The sequence below is a fragment of the Ammospiza caudacuta genome, chromosome 7 (assembly GCF_027887145.1).
Source record: "Ammospiza caudacuta isolate bAmmCau1 chromosome 7, bAmmCau1.pri, whole genome shotgun sequence".
In the NCBI taxonomy this organism is placed as follows: Eukaryota; Metazoa; Chordata; class Aves; order Passeriformes; family Passerellidae; genus Ammospiza; species Ammospiza caudacuta.
Window position 1 is genome coordinate 27,715,460 of NC_080599.1, and position 19,882 is coordinate 27,735,341.

Genomic DNA, 19,882 nt, shown 5'->3' on the forward strand with positions numbered 1-19,882 from the left:
CAGCTCCCCCAGCCCATGCTGGGCACAGCAGCCATGGTTTGCCCTGGCCCTGGGGCCAGCTCAGCTCAGCTGTCCTGGCCACGCTCCCTCACAGCTCCTCCTGCACCTCCTGGCTGCCACGAGCACAGAGAAGTCCTTGGCTTAGAGACAGCACCAGTGAGCAACCACTGAAACCCCAGAGTGTTAGCAACAGTGCCCCCACTCTGAATCCAAAACACAGCCCTGCACCAGCTACCAGCAGGAAAATTCACTCTATTCCAGACAAAACCAAGACCATGTCAAACATTATTTTTGTTGTTACTGGTACAGATTTGGAAGCAATATAGAAACATCCTGTTTGTCTAATGTTCTGTAGCTGCTCATACATTAATTTCTCAAGGGAGACCTAATCACTCTCCACAACTACCTGAAAGAAGGCTGTAGACAGGTGGACATTGGTCTCCTATCCCAAGGAAAAAGTGATAGGAGAAGAGGAAACAGCCTCCATTTCCACTAGAAAAGGTTTAGATTGCATATTAGCAAAACTTTTGTCACCAAAACCAGCTGTCAAGCATTGGAACGGGCTGCCTGGAGAGTGATGGAGCCTCCATCCCTGGAAGTATTTAAGATGTGTACATGTGGCACTTATGAACATGGTTTAGTGGTGGCCTTGGCAGGGTTAACAGCTGGATTTCATGATCTTAAAAGTCTTTTCCCACCTATTCTTTCTGTGATAAGGGACATAAATTGTACTTTAGGCCTTCTTATTAATCTTTCTTTTGTCAAGGTAAAGAAAGCCTTCCAGTGGTCTGATCTGGACCTAGTGAATGAGCATTACAGTACATTAATAATTTTGGGGGTTTTATTTTGGTTTATTGAATGTCTCTAAACTGGCACAGAGGAGAAGGATAAAATTAGCATTTTAACTGGATATTTAGCAAATGTTTGATTTCCAACCCAGATAATCCTTCAGGGTCTTTTGGAGAGAGAGGTGAGGGTTTGGTTGGGTTTGAGATTTAAGGTTCCTAAGTATATTTTTGGGTGTTTCAGAAGCTATGCTGACTTTAATAACAGAGTAATATTTCCTACTACCATTAAATGCTGGGATTCCAAATCCTTTTCCTGTATGTGTCCAAAGCATGTTCCTCTTGTAGACAATGATTTTATTTTCATGTAGACTGAGCATATAAACCAGGAGAACAAGAGCCAGTATTTTTGAATATATCCTTTGAAGCAGGGGTTCCCAAGGCCATTTGCTGTAACTCTCCTCATAAACCAGGGTAATTCATCCAACCTGATGACACATCACTGCAGGACAAAGGAGGGGCTCAAAAAGCATTTCAGATGGTTGGAATCCCATACACAGGCTGCAGGTTCCCTGACTGCAGGATGTTGTGTCCTGGCCTTCCTCCCTGTGCATTCCTGTCCTCTTCAGTGTTTGAGTTCCATTTCAGCATACAAAGACAGAAAAAAGGACCCCAGTTGGAAAAAGTGAATGTTCTGCTGCCTTAGCCTGGTGGAGTGACTCAGAGCATGGGCTGGAGAGGCAGAGCCAGCACAGAGGAGGGAGTGGGACTGTGGCAGTGTTACAGTGTCTGAGGTTGCCATGGAGCCCAGGCTTGGTGCCAGAATCAGTCTCTTTCCTAAGCAAAATTAAGTGTATAGATTCTCTTCATGGTAGCAAATTTTCACAGGCTGTGGGGTTAAATTTGGAAAGTATGCTTTTCTTTTAACATAACTTACAGACATTAGGATTTTATAATTTTCACAGAAATCTTGAATGCCATTTAAAACAGACATGTCATGTAGCTAGCATGTAGTGTTATTGACACAAAAAAATCAGGAATTTAAGGGAACCTATATTGAATAATTTAATAAATAGTTGTGAAAGATGCTCTTGTAGATGGTGTTTTTCTTAAATTGATGTGAGTATCCTTCTTGCAAATATTATTTAGAAACATTTCTACACTATACAGTATATATAATAACACTAGACAAATATTCTGAAAAATGTGAGTTTGGGAGTGTCCTATTCAATTCAGTGGACAAAATTCAAACCATGAAAGGATTTAATCCAGCTTGTGTTTGAAGTCTGGCTTCTCTAGAAGTGTTTTACATACAAATCCATCTGTCTTTATGCATGTGTCTTTGTTCTGATCATGAAAAAGCACCTTGATCAAAACATTGAATTATGTTAATCCCATCCTGGATTAACACAGCTACTCAATTACAGACCTTCTCTGTAAACCAAATAAAGTATCTGTATAAGTAGAAACAGAGGAAATCTCTATAATTACTCCTTTAGTAGTGAATGTATTTTTTTATTTATAAAGTCATGTCTATCACAAAGTCTTCTTTATCCACTTCTAGTGCATGTTGGAGTCCAGACACAAAGCAGAAGTTTTGAACTAAGCAACTGAAAATAGAAATGTATGGAAAGTATGTGATATTGGCTGCAGTCACTCAGTTTTGAGGCCAGTAGAAGCTGCCTCATTTTGCTCATGTCTGTTTTGACTTTTTACTGAAATCAAGCCTAAAAAATGGAACCTTCTAATAGAGGCATTTACATGAAATAAATCAGGAGACAAGTACATTAACAAAACTTATGCTGCAGGTCTGTACAGCTGTCTGTGTACAAAAAATACCTTTTTGACTTTTTGGTCCACCTGCATTAGTCCCAGTCCAAAGTTATTACTGTGTTCTCTTTTTAATTGATAAATTAATATTTCCGGAAGAGAACTACACCTCACTTTCCTTCTCATCACAAAAAAATAAAAAAGAATCTTGTCTTTGTCTTGGCCAACAACAGGGTGACTGGTTGGCCTTTGTATTGTGGCTTTTGATGTATTAATTCTAAGTTAATGTCTCTTGCTTTATAGATTGGGAAGTCCAGCTTACACACCCCCTCACCAACTGCATACACCCCAGCAGCCTTATTCATCTGTTCCAGGTAACAATTCACAAAGGGCTGGGAGAGGCAGTGAGACAGGTGTCATCTTCTGAGTAAATTGCTATCCTGCTTGTATTTATTCAAACATCATTTATGCAGAAATAGGGGGACACCTTTACATGAAAAAGTAATTCATTTACATAATTGACTTCTGTAATTTATAAAATGTACAAGTGGGAAGATTGTGTTTGTACCAAATGCATTGTGTGTGGTTTTTTAATTTGACTTCTGTTTTGATTATGTGGAAGATGGCTTACAACAAGTATTTGTGGCATATTTTAGTAGGATTTGTATAATATTTTGCACATTAGTAAGTTCTTTGAGGGATGAGGGGTAAAATATATATTCAGGATGAAATTGGTTTTAGTTGTGTTTTCAATATATAAACACTTTTCTGCCATTGCCTGTTCTGAGTAGGTAAGCAGATCAATTTCTTAAAGCAACAGAAAGTGATGTTAAAATCATTTTTCACAGTAGTTACAGTGGGTCCTGTTTTTGTTTCACTTAGGAGTCATCAGAAGGTCCACATCAATGTCTTATGTAGATGGGCAAGTAGGGACGTGGCCTAAAGAGAAAAGGTAAGGAGTCTTACAAGCCAGTTACAAAATACTGGGGTTTGGTTATGAGTAGTAGTAAATGCTCCATTGTAGTTTGGATTTTCAGTCCTATAATGAGAATTCTTGTAAGCTGCTTGAAAAAGTAGAAAAAGAAACATAAAACCATATCATGGATTAAAAACTGGTTAATATGAAACAATCTTCAGAAGTAAATAATTTATTCTTTACACTAAAAGAGGTATACTTCAGATATATGAATTGTTAGTGTTAAATATGTTCATATTTACTCATCACACTGAACTAAATGTGGGTAACAGTAACATGGCTAATGATCTCAATAGCATTTAAGCTTGTATTATTTTGGGAATGCTAAGAACAATCAGCCTGAATGTTTTAGTTTTCAGTTAGACCAGTCATAAACTCTTAATCTGTGGGGTATAAACCAAAGTTAAAATGGTAAGAGTTATAGTGGTGTGTAAACTGTGTCTTTTCACACCTTCCTTCTGATCTATGGTGGCCATTCCTATACTCCTAAAATGCCCAGAATTTATTCCAAAGTAGTAAAAAGCATTGTCTGAGTGTGAAGAAAATCTTGTTATATTCTATTCTATTGTGCTTTTAAAAAAATTATTAAACTTACAGCTATTTATCCATCTAAAAAATCTATCTAAAAATATATGCTTGTTTATTATATTTGAAGGTAGGCAAAAATACAGTACACCTAACAGTGCCTTTAATACTTCTAATTAAAATAATTTTAAAACCAAATACAAAGATTTTGTTATTTTTATTAATAATCATGAGTTGCTCAGTTATTTTCTTTATTCTGATCTCTATTAGGTCATCATTACATGGAGTTTCATTTGACATTCCTTTTGACAAAGAGAAAAGCATTCCAGCATCTGCTCCAAGCAGAGGAATTCCTAGATCTGTGAGCAATGAAGGCCTTACAGGAAACATCAACCGCGTGCCGAAGCATCCTAGAAAAAATCTATCCTTCAAACCAGTAAATGGAGAAGAGGAGAATCAAGACATTGAAGAGGAAAAGATCATGACAAAGGCCAATCAGTCTCTTAATGCAAATCAGAGAAATTACAACGAGAGCAGACACTACAGGTTTCCAAATGGAGCTCTGCAAAACAGGGCAGTTCTGGATGATTTTGGCAATCAGATTGAGACTCCGAGCATTGAGGAGGCTTTGCAGATAATTCATGACACTGAAAAATCTCCCAGACTTCTCCAAACAGACCAAATTACAAATGGGTTCTTCCTTCACAATCGGGAAATGAGCATCTTGAATTCAAACATTAAACCCAATCAGACTACCCCAGATATAATCACAGACACTAAGGGTGCTCTGAGCCCTGTGACTGACAACACAGAAGTAGATACTGGAATACATGTCCCATCAGAAGATATCCCAGAGACAATGGATGAGGATTCTTCTCTGAGAGATTACACTGTAAGCATGGACTCTGACATGGAGGAACCATCTAAATTTCTCCAGGATTACGACATGCGGGCTAGCAATCACAGAGATCAATTAAGTCCCTGTCCCAGCTCAGTAAGTACTAAATCACAGGCAGGCAGCAGTGCTTCTTCCAGCTCAGGGGTTAAAATGACCAGCTTTGCTGAGCAGAAATTCAGGAAGCTGAATCACACAGATAGTAAAAGCAGTGGAAGCAGTTCTCAGAAAACCACACCAGAAGGTTCTGAGCTGAACATCCCTCATATGGTTGCTTGGGCTCACATTCCTGAGGAGGCATCTGTTCCTCAAGGAAGAGACACTACACAGTTACTGGCTTCTGAAATGGTACAGCTGAGGATGAAGCTAGAGGAAAAGAGGCGAGCCATTGAAGCACAGAAGAAGAAAGTTGAAGCTGCATTCACAAAGCAGCGGCAGAAAATGGGAAGAACAGCATTTCTCAATGTTGTGAAAAAGAAAGGGGACGGGGTATCGCCTCTCAGAGAGGAAGCAGCGGGAGCTGAAGATGAGAAGGTATTCACTGACAGCAATCGGTTGAAAGAAAAAGAAACTCAAAAATCAGATGACCAAACTAGTAAGACTTCAGAATTAATAAAAGAAAACCCAGAAAATTCTCATAGCAAATGGTTAAAATCTCCTGCTACTTCTGGAGATGCTGAAAAGCAATGGAATTTAGCAAGCCCCTCAGAAGAAAATCTTAATGATGGAGATCTCTTAGAATATACAAAATCCATTGAAAAACTGAACTCTTCCCTACACTTTCTACAACAAGAAATGCAACGTCTGTCCCTTCAGCAGGAGATGCTGATGCAGATGAGAGAGCAACAGGCTTGGGTTATTTCTCCTCCTCAACCTTCTCCTCAGAAGCAGATTCGGGACTTTAAGTCTTCTTCGAGGCAAGGAGGAACTCCAGCTCCTGTTGCTCCTTTCTCACAGGAATCTCCTCGCTCTACACATCAATCTCCACAATCTTCCAACAAGAAGAATGCCTCTTTTCACATTAAAATGCAAAGGACTCCTAGGCCAAATGAACTGAAAATAACGCCTCTAAACCGTACCTTGACTGCCCCACGCTCTGTGGACAGCCTTCCCCGTTTGAGGAGGTTTTCCCCCAGTCAGGTTCCCATTCAGACCAGATCATTTGTTTGCTTTGGAGATGATGGTGAACATGTAAGTGAACCTCAGTTAAAGGGAAATCTTTCGAAGGAAGTCAAGCCTACAGAAGAGGCAGCAAAAGAAGAAGGACCAAAATTGCCAAAACAGGGTGAGCAGAAGTTGGAGGAAAAGGAGATTAAGCCTATTGAATCTAATGTTTCTGAAGTGTTATCTCAGCCTATCACAGAAACAGTCTGCCTCACCCCAAATGATGATCAGCTAAACCAACCCATTTTACCACCTCCAGCTCCCAAAACAGCTAACTTAATTGAAGTTTCCCTATCAGATTTGAAGCCACCAGAAAAAAGCGAGGTGTCTGTTGAGAAATATGAAGGTGAGAGTGATAGAGAACAGTTTGAAGATGACCAGAAAGTATGTTGTGGATTCTTTTTTAAGGTAAGAGAACTAGTGGATGTGTGTGTCAGCTTTAAGCTTTGTTTAAATCTTTAAGTGAAACATGGATGTTTCTGATGATTGAAGTAAAAGCAGATAGTACTGCAACTCTAAATGTGCAGGCTTGTCTTCTGGACTTGATTAATTTGGCATCATAAGAGCGGTGAGATTCTACCATATTGCAGTTCTGAGCATGTCAGAGTATCCCTTTCCATGCATAGTTATGGAAGAGTGCTTGGAGGTCTTGGTGAGGAAGATTCATGCTGAATGTAGATTTTTTTTTTTTAACCTGTTTTTGGTGATCTTGATTAAGCGTGCTCACATCTCACCCTCACTTCCTCACCTCACTCCCAAATTTAACTAAAAGTTTTTGAACTACATAACAGCCTGCATTTTTTTTAATTATTCACATTTTTTAATTGCACTTTGGAGAGCCTTTTTTCCTCTCTAAGCTGGCTAAGGAAGTGTAAGTCTGCTGAGACTCCCTTTTGAAGTTTGTATTTGGGAGCACTTCTTGGAGACTTTTTATTAAAGAACTGTATTCAGACAGGCTTTTAACTATAATGCCTATTGTAAGACAGTGGTCTAGACTTAGCCATCTTAGAATACCCCAACATTTTGTATCGTGTATCTAGATGGACCTAGCTTGTCTGGAAACATTCCTCAGTTTTAACAAAACACCTGGCTTACTCAGAAGTTACTTTTATATGGTGCATAATTATTGGGGTTTGTGATAATTACCTTCATGTTCATACATGTAGACTCTTCCAAAGCTGAAAGAAGAAGTTTATGCTCTGTGGGATCTTACTCAAAACTAAAATATGTCACTTAGCAAGTTTTCTCATATCAGTGTTGAATTTTGTTTGACTCAGGAAAGAAAAATTCCTATATGAAGTTTTTAAGAGTCTTAAGAAAAATCTTCATAAATAAACTTATTCCAAATACTGCAAGACTATGTTAGGATACCCAGTGTACAGAATTAAGTGTCTAATGACTTGGCAAAGTCAGTTGCTGAATTTAGAGGTATTCATATTTTTGGTCCTTTTCCTTCACAAACGGTTGCTAGGATGATCAAAAGGCAGAAAATGATATGGCAATGAAACGAGCAGCGTTGTTGGAGAAGCGTTTGAGAAGGGAAAGAGAGACCTTGCTTCGAAAGCAGCAGCTGGAAGCAGAACTAGAACATAAGAAGGAAGAGACAAGGTAAAACTACATGTCCTTATTCAAATGATCAGTAATGGTGAACATAAAAATGTCTTTAGTTAAAAGTGTAACCTGCATGGCAAAGAATTGCATCTTAATATCCAAGTTATTCGCTGCTAGAGCCAGATGTGCAGAGGAGGACAGCAGGTGGCATCAGTCTGTAGCTCTCTCAGGCTGGGACCTGTGCTGGCCTGAGCACAGCTCCTCAGAGCACAGTTCTGAGGGAGCCTGTATCCCTCAGGGTTCCTTCTGCACAAATGCACAAGGTTCACTCAGTTACAGCTATAAACCTGTGTTCGGTTTTATTAGCAGCAATATCCCCAAAAGTTTGAACTCTCTGAAAATTGCAAAAAAATTTAAAAGCAATTGTCTTTTACTGGTGTTTGAGAACATTGAAATTCCAAAAATCTGCTGCCTGTGTTGTCCTCATTGTGCTAGCTGAAATCCCTTATTTGGAAAGCTTCTAGTGCTGAAATTTTTTGGTCATTTTTAGACGCAAAACAGAAGAAGAACGTCAGAAGAAGGAGGATGAACGAGCACGGCGAGAATTTATTAAGCAGGAATACATGAGAAGGAAACAACTAAAGCTTATGGAAGACATGGATACTGTCATAAAGCCACGTTCCCTCTCAATCAAACAGAAAAAGCCACGTCCAAAATCTATTCACAGAGATCATATTGAATCACCTAAGACACCAATCAAAGGCCCACCAGGTAACAAATGTTTACATGGAAAAAGAGTCTGTTCATGCTGAAACACCAGCTTGGGTTTTGGTCCTAACAAGCACGGGCATTTATGAGTCTTGTGCTACATTAAAACTGCACGTGTCCAAACTGGAAAGCAAAATCTGGCATAGAAATGGAAAGATGAATGTCACTTACCTGCTATGCATGCATGCATATATAAACAAACGAAAATGTTAGCTCTGAAACCCCAATGGAGGGATGAATATGTGTTGCAAGTTTCATGCACACCTATGTTTTCTTCACTAATCTCTTCTTGCACCTGTAGAGCTAAGAATGAATAAAAGTTGGGAGATAAGGGATCAATAAATAAAATGGTGACCATAAGGTAAGAATACTTAAACTCACACAATATGGACAAAATTAAAACTTGACAGTTACTTTTAAATTTCATGGTTTTTTTCTATTTTGCTCACCAGCTGCATGTATAGTTAAGAACATAGCAACACTAACCATGTGGAATAACTTAGCATTCTTTTAGATACAACAGAACTTGCAGTAGTGGGCTGGAAGAAGTATTATCGATTTACAATTAGAAAATAATAACCAGATTGCTCAGTGATCCCTTTTGTTACAGACTCCTCTACCCTTGTTGTTGTGCTGCGTTTTCTCTGGCTGCTTCCGTCTGTCTTCCAGTGTAATTTAAAGTATTTCCTTAAGACCTTCCAAGAATCCATCCCAAGCTTTAAATTAAGTCTCTTAAGCTTTCTTTCAAGAGGACTTATTAACTCTAATTGCATCCTTTGATTTGCATAGTGCCAATATTCCCATGTTCGTGCTTCCCATTAGTGCTTAGGCTGAGCCCATCCCCAGTGCTCCCCAAGGCTGGGTAGCAGCAGGTGTTTACAGGAAGTGCAGCACATATGCATGCAGGTATATCATGTAGAAAAGCCCTTACTGACTTTCAGATGCTGGTGTTGGTCTGATGAACAGACTCTCCTACTTGCATAGGTTTATAAGCTTTAACTTTGTTTTTATCCAGGTTCACAGCTTTATCGTGTTTTTTCAGTATCTAGTCTTTCACTGGCATCGCTGAATACAGGGGACAATGAGAGTGTGCAGTCAGGCAAGAGAACACCAAGGTAAAGCTAAAATAACCATTTCATGTAATAAAATTTTGTAATCAGCTATGTAAAACTAGCATGAATTTTTTAGAGGTCTTGTATATATTGTGTACTCCGAGAACAGGTATGTTTTCCTCATTTGAGACGTGGATGGTTTCTACTGTCAGACATTCGGGAACCAAGCCATCATCATTTGTTTTGCAAATTGTACCAAGTGAACCAGTTGGGCAGGTATAAATGAGGTCAAAGCAAAATGCTGTTCACACAGCCTCTTTAATTCACCTGCTTGTATCTAAGTCTCAGCCTATGGGTATTTTGCTAAACCTGCATGCTACATGCAACTACATAGCTGCTTTTCTTTTTTTAACATAGAAGCGTATTTTCTGTTTGGTTTTTTTTCTTTAGCAGTTGTACGGGGAATTATTGAATGCTCACAAGGACTTCAGCCTTTTCCAAACACCAGAATTTATTTTGCCTTAAAAACCACCTGAAAATAATAGAAAAAAAAATTTAATACAAACCCCATATTGTCATCAGAGGAAAATCACCATTTCTGTGAACTATTTGATAATATTCAGACAATTACGATTTTCTTTGTATAAAAAAAGAAAAAAGTGAAGAAAAGTAAACTAGGAGAAGGAGTTGATAAGGAGTACTACAATTTTTGCTATTGCCTGTTGTGTCTTCATGGCCACTACACATTATTCATCAGCTCTGACAAACCTGCAGCTGGCTTCAGTTGACTTCTCAATTACCTTGATGTCTCAAGAACTGACTTTCCAGTTATTACATAAGAAACTTTCATAAATGATTCAATTAGCCTAATATCTCTTGTCATCTCTTAAAAATTAGCCGTTTTAATTGAGAGGGGGATTTCTTCCAGCTATATTGCTATTACAAAAGACTTGATGTTGCTCATCTACACGGGCTTTGCAGGAGATAACCCCTGTGTATGGAGCTGGAGTTGTGCAGTGCTGTACTGTGCTTTCAATGAGCAGCACATCTTCCTCAGACTTTGGATTTGTTTAGGGGATTGAAACTTTTAAAACATTTTAAAAGCAACAGAGTTGAAAGAATTTTCAGTAACTTTCTAAATGCATATTGTCACCTTGTCCTCACATCACCATTGTTTTTGATGATCCCACTGAGAGATTCTCAGTGATACATTTGTCACCTTCTTCATGGAGGTGCTAATCACAGGATATATTATAAATTTAATTTTCATCTGCTGCTGATTTTACTGAAAATGAGCATGCACACAAATTTTGATGTGATACCACTTTTTTTCCTTATTCTGTGCCTTTTTCTCACTTAGCAAACTTTCATTCCGAGCTGCAAATTTGAATGGCTTTTGCAGTGGCCACAATCAAAAAATTTTAAATATCTTGTAATAATTTAAGAAAACGTGACAATCTTGTTTAAACCTTTAAATGCAAAATTATCCACATTTGAGTGCAGCCTGAAGAATTACAGCACCAGAAGCTATTGTATGTGAAAACAATTGTTTTGCTGTCTTAAATACAGCAGTTCTCACTGCCAGTTGTTGCAGTCATAAGTGTAAATGAACTGAATTTTTACTTCATATTCATTATTCTATCAAGAACTGGTTTGTTCACTACATGAGATAACATTGGTTTGCCAGTACATGTTAAAAGTAACACAAATTTCCACTTAGTAATTCTGTTTCACAACCAAGAACATCTATTAGGTCTCTGTCCCTCAGATGTAGCCCAAAAATTAACATATCCTCACCTAAAGACCAACTTCTTGCATCACTCAAAACACACTAAATTTTGTGCATTTAGGTTTATAGTTTATAATTCAAGTCATTGTGTTCTATCTTGCCTTCTTTTCATATCAGAAGGCTTCCCAGCTGAACATTGTGAATTTTTTAATAGATTTTAAAACTAATGTTTAGGTCTGAATCTGTGGAAGGATTTTTATCCCCAAGTCGCTGCGGGAGTCGTAATGGAGAAAAGGATTGGGAAAATGCATCTACAACTTCTTCAGTCGCCTCTGCTACAGAATACACAGGTCAGTGGCAACAAGGATCAGAAAAGTACCTGCCATAGAACATAGTGGTTCTATGCATGAAAAGTTTTCAGTTACCTTGATTTAGTTTCCTAAAACTTGACTGAGTTTTACCCTTCAAAGTAGAGGATGATAATACAAGATTAACATTTTTAATCCAAAATAAAGGCACTGACTCAATAGCATTTGTGATAACCACAATAAACTGCAGTCAGGCTCAGAACAGCACATGAGCTCACACACCATTCTGTACTTCAGAGTGTCTCTAGCAAAGCACAAAGTGTTGATATTTCAACTCAATTTATTAAGAACTTTATGATCAGACTACTCATTCTTTATTATATTATGAATCAAATATTTTCTCTATTCCACACATGATACTGCCAAGACCTTGCATCATCAGCCTTATAAAAGCTCCACTTTTGCCAACCTAATATCATTTTGTTTGTGAGAAGAGTAGCATAAGGTTAGGTATTTTCTAGGGTTTTTTCCCCCAAAGCTTAGACAAACAGATTTAATCTTAAATTTAATTGATGCTTGCACATTATTTTCCTAATTGGTACTCATGTGTTGAGTTTTCTTAAATGGACTTGACCCAAGTACACAGACATTTCAGAAATCAACCAGAAGATTTTTACTTCAGCCAGATGAATCGTTTTACAGACAGAATAACCTGTCAAGTGTAAAGCCGGATCTTTTAATCCCTGATTCTGGGTAAAACATTTATGGAATTCCAAAGAGAACAGGCAACAGTTACTCTAAGCACTGCATATGCCTCATTGTTATACCTCATAACCTTGAAATCACAGGTGAAGGAAAAGAAAAAGACTTTGCTCTCTCCTGGACAACTGAAATTTTGTTTAGAAAAAGCAAAAGAAAAGGTTCTCTGAGAGAGAAAAAAATTACCAAGGCTGCCAATAATAATGACTTAATAATGAAAGACACATTTGTAAGTAAATTCAGTGACAGCTGAATGACATTTTACTTGTTCATGAAATTTGTGGTCCCTAACCTTATTCTGTATTATTCCTGCATTTGTGTTTCTATGCATGCAGAAGTTCCACACCAGAAGTGCTTCACAGCATTCAAAGTAATTCTTTGTTGGCTTATTGATTAATTTACTTTATTTGTTGTTCCTTTTGCATAGGACCAAAGCTCTTCAAAGAACCCAGTGCTAAATCTAATAAGTATATAATTCAGAATGCACTGGCACATTGCTGCCTGGCTGGAAAAGTGAATGAAGGTCAAAAGAAAAAGATTCTGGAGGTAAGAATATTTTTCCCCTAAAAGCACAAACACCTATGTCAAACCAAAGTCAAACATTATGGAGACTCTGAATGATAAATGCAGACACTGAAAGGAAACCTTAGAGATGATGGCAGGAGTCAGTGAAGGGATTAACTTCTGTGACTTCCTTCCCGTGTAGGCAGAAAGGTTCTCCAGTGCTGTAGGAACAAGAGCTGGTACTTTGTACATGCAGCACAGGGAGCTGAATTAATTCACATGTTTAATTAATAGTTATTGGTTGTTTTATGGAGGAACTTCAATATCTAGGCTTTCATAATTTGCTCATTAAGTTGTTTTCTCTGATACATGGAGATCCTCAGGTTGGAAACTTTAGAACTAACGCACAGGGCCCTCATGAACAGAAGGAATTGAAATACAGATGAACAGAAAGAATTGAAATACATCCCTTCTAGGCTCTTCTCCAGTTTCCAAGCAGTAGGGCAAATTCAGGACTTTGTACTATAGGAAGGTGCCTTCCAGTCTTCTCTCTTACATTGCTATAAACCTTTCTGAAAATGCAGATATTGTAAAAATGCAGGGACAGTGTGTTCCCAGGCAAAAGTAGTAACACAGAATCTGAGCCTTGAGAGTAACAGGACTGTTCCATTTACCAAGTATCACAAATACAACAGATTAACTGATGTCAAACCTCACAGACACTTGGAATCCAGATTGAATTTCATTTCTGGAATAAACTTCACAGTAGTATTTCTTGCCCCTTCTTCTCTTCGTAATCCTGCATCCATGTCTAGATGCTCCTTTCTCTGCCTTTCCAGACACTTTTTGGAAATACCAAGTCAGGAATCAGCACACACTCCTGCAGTTTAAGTAACTGGGAGCAAAATGACCCTCAGAATGACCCAGAAAAAAATAGGTGCACAAATGTCATGCTTACCTCTACGATGAAGCATACATCACTTGATAGAAGCTGTGAGTTTCAAGGCATGTGTCCCACAGGAGGTCTGTAGGTGGAATAGGAATCTGAAGATTTCAGCTAATTAAGAACTTCTGTTCAATACATTCCAACTGACTTCATGGTTTGACCAAGCTTGAGTGGATTTAGGGAAGACTGAAATTCCATTTTAGCACCAGAGGATCTTCCAGACATACAGAGACACATTTCAAGTTTCCTGTTCCCAAACTTGCAAGTATTAAATCAACTTGATGAAATGGATGATGAAAAGAATTTTTATTTGGTCTACAAAAAGACTTTTGGGATGTCTGTTCTTGAGGTACAACTAAACAAGTATAGCTGAAATTGTCTAAATAAATTAGGTTTTGGTTAACATGAATATCTACCCTATCAAAATTCAGATGGGTGAAGCTTAGCAAATTCTAATGATTGAAAATAAGGTCTTTTAGTGGACAGAGTTAGACATAAGTTTCAGCTCTAGTAGAAAACTGATTCAAAATGAAATCTAATGAATTGAAATGTTTTCTAATTACAATGCAAAATTCATATTCTGAATGTTTTTCTTTTTTTCTTTCTTTCTTTTAAAGGAAATGGAAAAATCTGATGCCAATAATTTCTTAATCTTGTTCCGGGATTCAGGCTGCCAGTTCAGATCTCTGTACACATACTGCCCTGATACTGAAGAAATCAATAAATTAACAGGAATAGGTCCCAAGTCTATCACAAAGAAAATGATAGAGGGACTATATAAATACAACTCTGATAGAAAGCAATTTAGCCACATACCTGCCAAAACTTTGTCTGCCAGTGTTGATGCAATTACCATTCACAGCCATTTGTGGCAAACCAAGAGACCAGTAACTCCTAAGAAACTCTTACCCACCAAGGCATAGTAGATGGGAAAAAATTTGCTTGAGACAATTATGATAAACTTGCACTTCATCTTTACTGCCTATAGGAAATAGATTTCTAGTTGCCAACAAGACTCTTAGAACTTAAAACTGGACACCAAGTTCTATTATCATGTCCAACTGGAATGTAAACACAGTGTTTAGGAGTGCAGAAGATAACTCTTAGGTGAATAATTATGAGTGATTACAGAAATGTTTGACTTGTGTGGAGATTTGTATGTGCTAATGCAACATATAGAGTATATTTGCTCTGTATTTTGATTAGATACACTGAAGCACTGAATGTTCCTCTTTAGTGACTCAAACTACATTTTTTACATCTGTTGCCTTATATGTTTGTATTTGTGCTTGTCTTGAAATATTTTTCTTTCACTAAAGAAAAACTTCTTAATATTCTCAATACCATTGATCTTTGCATATTGACTTACAGTAAAGACTAAATGATAAATTGTATGTCACTGAATAACAGCTGAATGGGTCTGTTCTCCAAGATCCTTACTGCGTGCTGTAACAAAATCAAGATTCCTTCCCCTGTGCATTTATAATTCTTTTTCAATTCAATAGTACTGATTTGCTTATAAACTAAACAGTAAAGGAAAAACCTTTGAACTGCTTGAAGTTCTCTTCAAATGAATTATTTAACAACTCAGGGTAAAGGTGATGCAATTATTTATGTTTCAGTCAGTTGCCATCTGAGATGTAATGACTGACCATGTGCATGTTCATAACATCAGTAACACTCAAAGTAAAAAGATTGGGTAGGTCTCTGAAATGGTTTAAGCAGTGTGCATTCATTGCTTTGCACTGTTCCAGCTGGAGAGAGAGCACACGGTCAGGTCCTGCTTCTTCAAGGAAGGAACAGGAACTCATGAAACATTCAGAACTAAATCCCTGACGTTGCCTAACAGAGCACTATATAGTCAGAAGAATCACAGAATTCACTAAGTCACAGATCTTTGAGAAGTCGTGTATCTAATTCCCATTGATTTTAAGATTCAGGCCACTTCCTGCCTTCAATCTGCCAACTCAGACTTGAATCAGACATCTGATAATTTTCAGTGTGTCTTTGTAAATTGTTTTCTTGACACTAACAGGTGATGTCTTGTGACACAGCAATTTTTAAGTATGTATGGCAAAAAAGCCTAACTGACATTTCAGTAAATCTGTTACATGACCATTTGCAAAACCAAACTCTAGGCATATTTCAGTATTATTTATAAAGGGCTGCATTTTATTTCAAAACAGTGTTTGATTATTTTATAAATCACTACCCCGTTTCAGCGTTTGTTTCTCTTATAATTTGCTTTTAACATAGCAGTGTTCTGAAAAAAAAAAGAAAACACAAACTTGAAGCCTCCCCTAAATCTGTGGCTATTTTGATAACATCGTACACCAGAGAATTTGTTGGGGGGAGGGAAATCTCATTCTCAGGAAAAGACTTGAATGATTTGTGATTCTGTTCTGTTTCAGTGTTGTGACAACTCCATTCACATAAGACAGTATTGTGCTATGAGTGTGTAGTCCATTCAGTTTCATGGGAGACTAAAATGATGTTCGTATTTCTCTCATTAAACTGCTTTGAGAGAAACTGCCTCACTACTACGATGTGCTCATTTACTTAAAGATGCACAGGAATGAGATGTCATTAAGCAGTTTAGAACAGTACTTTTTTAAATTAATCTAAGGCCTTAGGCATCAGTGCATCTGGATTATAAACATTTTCTCAAAAATGCTGTCAGTTTACTGTAATTTATGTTCTTATATTTATGTATATTTGTTAAAACTGTAAAAAAAAAAAGAAAAAACACTTTAAAATACATGTTTAATATGTATGTGGCTCAAAACTATTTGTGGTTAGCTGATTCCTACTGTTTGCATGTATATCACCAGGATATGTAACTCTTATAATTCAAGTGTATACATATTGTGTATATAGGATATAAATAATATTAAAAAGAGGGGGAAAGAGGGTTTGCACATTCTGCCTGTTAGACACTTCCTACAGATACCATTGTAGGAACATCTTGAATAACAATATGAAACTGTGTATAATATACAGTGATTCAAGAAACCAGGAGGTTGGAATTAACTGACACACATATGGTGAATAACTTCAAAAGAAGTTTTATCATGGGAGGCTTTTTATTTCTAAAATCTGTTCTATGATTTAACTGAAGATTTGCAACACCATAAAGACACATGCATCAACCTAATCAAAGTGAGCTTAAATACGTGACAGGAATTCTTTGAGTAATTTAAAATATATCTGAATGTATTATGAAATTTGCATTTGTCAACAGGTTAAAGATTTGTGCAATGTCTAAAAGTAGAATGTGAATAATGCAGTTGAAAATTTCATTGCTCGCAGTATAAGGTTTTACTTAATACAGGAAAAGTAAAGCTAGAGATGCTTTTCCTTTTTAAGCCTGCAAATTTTCTAATTACAGTGGATCTTTGGTTGGGATCATGTTTAAAAAAAAAAAAGAAAAAAAAAAAAAAAAAAGAAAGCTTTCCATAAAGGCCAGTATTTATCACTGACCTTTCCAGAACACACTGGTGCTTTCATCAGGGGTATTATTATTGTTGCTACGACTGAATTGCCAAACTCTCGTCTTAGTTTTTGGAGCAGAATTTCATCTTCTAACAGTCATAATAGCTACTGAATTTTATTTTTTTTTTTAATGTTAGTATGACTGTTAGTTTTTATTATTTGGCTGTTTAAAGCCAAATTCAGCTATTTAATTCTGATTTATTGGGCACTGTTGAAAATTGTACAGTGTATTGTGTGCTTACTTGTCCACTTCTATGGAGCATAGCTTCCATATTTTTTCAAATGCTGTGCTGTAAAATATTGTCATTGCTACTTATGTGGTACAGTGTAGTTTTTTCCTTTCATTTAAATAAAAGCATGGCACCAAAATAACATTTTTTTGTTTTCTTGCTTACCTCTAAATAGAAACTAAAATTATTAAATGTTGACATTAAAGTTTAAAGCTTGTTTCTTCTCATATTTCAGCAATGTGGAAATTGTTAGAAATATTATGCATCATTACAATTTCTTCTTTGGTTTACCATCTTTGGCCATACTTCCATAGATAATCTAGATTTCTGATGTTATCAGAGGAAGGCTACTGAATAATTGAATAGGTTTCATATTTCATTTGTGAGGACAACAAGGTGTTACCCTGTTCTCTTCAGAAGTGAATTTCAAAATTTTAAGTCATTTATAAACTTTGAGGCTCTGGTTAGCTTCCATTTTTCCAAAGCCACACAAACATACTGGTCAGGTAAAAAGATTTGCTTCAGACTGAAAGGTTGTCAAGGTGAAGTCTTACCTTTGTCAAGGTACTGTATAAAGCCTGTGTGTGACTTCTAGTGCAACAGTTTGTGCTTGCTAGTGAGTCTGTCTTGAACAGAACACTATCAAAAAATGAGGAGCTTTTTCCAGATTTGTAAACTAGTAATTTTTCCAGTCCAAATCATGCCTTGTTTGGAGCTTTGTGTTGTTCTGCTGGGTTGCAGAGTAAGAGCAAGGACTTGCTGAAAGTGGCCATGACATCCCTGCACTGTCACCAGGCAGACTGAGCTGCTGGGCTAACTTACACAGATAAAGAATCTCAGAATTGCAGAGCTGGGTGAAGGATAACTTCAAGAATACCAGCAATCTGACAGTAGTGCTTTTAATGCTGAATTGAAAGCTACTGTGGAAGAAAATTAATAGCTTTCCCTCCTCTCCCTGAAAACTGATCCTTTTTCAGGCAGCTCAGTGAGTTCCCTGTACAGCATCACAACAAGGCTGATACAAGCAAGGAATTATATTGGGACACAAACACACAGTTGCACCCAGTAAAGCTATTTTTTCAGTGGTGAGCCCAGCTCAAAATTTTCATCTAAAACCAGCCTTTGTACAGATCTGCTTTAAAACAGACTTTGGGTTTTTTTCTATCTTTTGGCAAATAACACCGTCCCTGAGAAACTTCAGCTCATGCCCTGGTTAATTTGACATAATATGACTGTGCTGTGTGCCTGAATTTGTACAGAATTTCTGATTCAAAATTTGTGCTGCTGTGGGATCCAGTGTAGAGAATTATGCTTGGAACAGAAGGTTTTGGATCGATTGCCATACAAATATGATGAAAAAAATAGCTTTGTTTCTCAAATCCAACTGTACTGATCAGATCAATGTCAGATGTCTTTTTTCTAATTTATTAAAAAAGACTAAACTTTAAATATTTAGATCTCTTCAAATAGCAAATTAACATTTCTTTGCTGCCTTGCTACTAATTTAATGAGCTGAATAAGCAGCTTGGAGAATTGTGGCTATAGAGATATATCTTGACAGTCACAGCCCTTTACAGTTGCTTTTACATTTTTTGGTCAAATAAATGAAAAACAACAAAAGAACAAGGTTCCCTATAAACTCTTTTTCCAGGTGTAGATGGCAGGGGAAAATATATATATTTTTAACTTGTACATTTATAAGAAATTTATTTTTTAAAGCAATCTGTTCCATTAGGTAAAAATATATTTTATGTGTGTTTGCATACATACAAATGCACATTTACCCTCAGATTTACTTGCTTACATACAGAAAAAAAGAATACATGTTTTATTTAGACAACTGCAGCAATGAGTCAAACATGGTAGGGAAGTTGCTCCAGTTTATTTCCTTCTACCCAGAAATAAAAGCAGCTCTTACACTCGAAATCACTGCTGTAAGAGGTAAGGAAATCATCTACAACATGCACATTTCAGTACAAAGTCTTTAGGAGAGAGAGTCCTTTAATCAAATTTCTGAATTCAAGGATAACGCTTATGGATGCTAGACAGAACTGCTACTGATCAGAAGAGCTATTCACCATCAGGATTCAAGAAAGGGCAGAAAACAGCACAAATAAGGTAAGCATTCACTAAAAAAAGTTACTTTAAACTTTCTTCAGACTCCTATTCAACATTACAAACAACTTGATGTGTAAAATGCCTAGGGGTAAATAAGCATTTCAGTATCCACTGACAAATTGTTTAAGTAAGATATCGAAAGATTTTTTTCACGTGTTAAAGTTTGCAGTTAATGGCATGTGAACTTCATGGAGATGTACTAAGTAATATCTTTATGTACTTTTATGTCACAGTTAATGGAGCTTTGCAGAAAGACTGAAAGCTAATATAGAGCTTTCCATCACAGCAGCTCTGTCTTATTATTTCTTCA

General features: G+C 37.0%; 1 protein-coding gene across 4 annotated transcripts in view; it reads left to right on the plus strand.

Moving 5' to 3' along the window:
• Positions 1-17,222, plus strand: part of CAMSAP2 (calmodulin regulated spectrin associated protein family member 2) — an 80,103-nt gene extending 62,881 nt beyond the window's left edge. For 2 of the 4 annotated variants that reach the window (XM_058808179.1, XM_058808181.1), the window contains 9 exons: positions 2,859-2,929; positions 3,438-3,507; positions 4,327-6,523; positions 7,587-7,723; positions 8,217-8,437; positions 9,450-9,549; positions 11,450-11,565; positions 12,710-12,828; positions 14,350-17,222. In XM_058808179.1, the coding sequence (XP_058664162.1) occupies positions 2,859-2,929; positions 3,438-3,507; positions 4,327-6,523; positions 7,587-7,723; positions 8,217-8,437; positions 9,450-9,549; positions 11,450-11,565; positions 12,710-12,828; positions 14,350-14,655 (3,337 nt within the window). In that variant the 3' untranslated portion in view covers positions 14,656-17,222. The remainder of the gene's footprint in view (positions 1-2,858; positions 2,930-3,437; positions 3,508-4,326; positions 6,524-7,586; positions 7,724-8,216; positions 8,438-9,449; positions 9,550-11,449; positions 11,566-12,709; positions 12,829-14,349) is intronic. The other 2 variants (XM_058808180.1, XM_058808182.1) reach the window with 1 other exon arrangement.
• Positions 17,223-19,882: the final 2,660 nt, after the last annotated feature.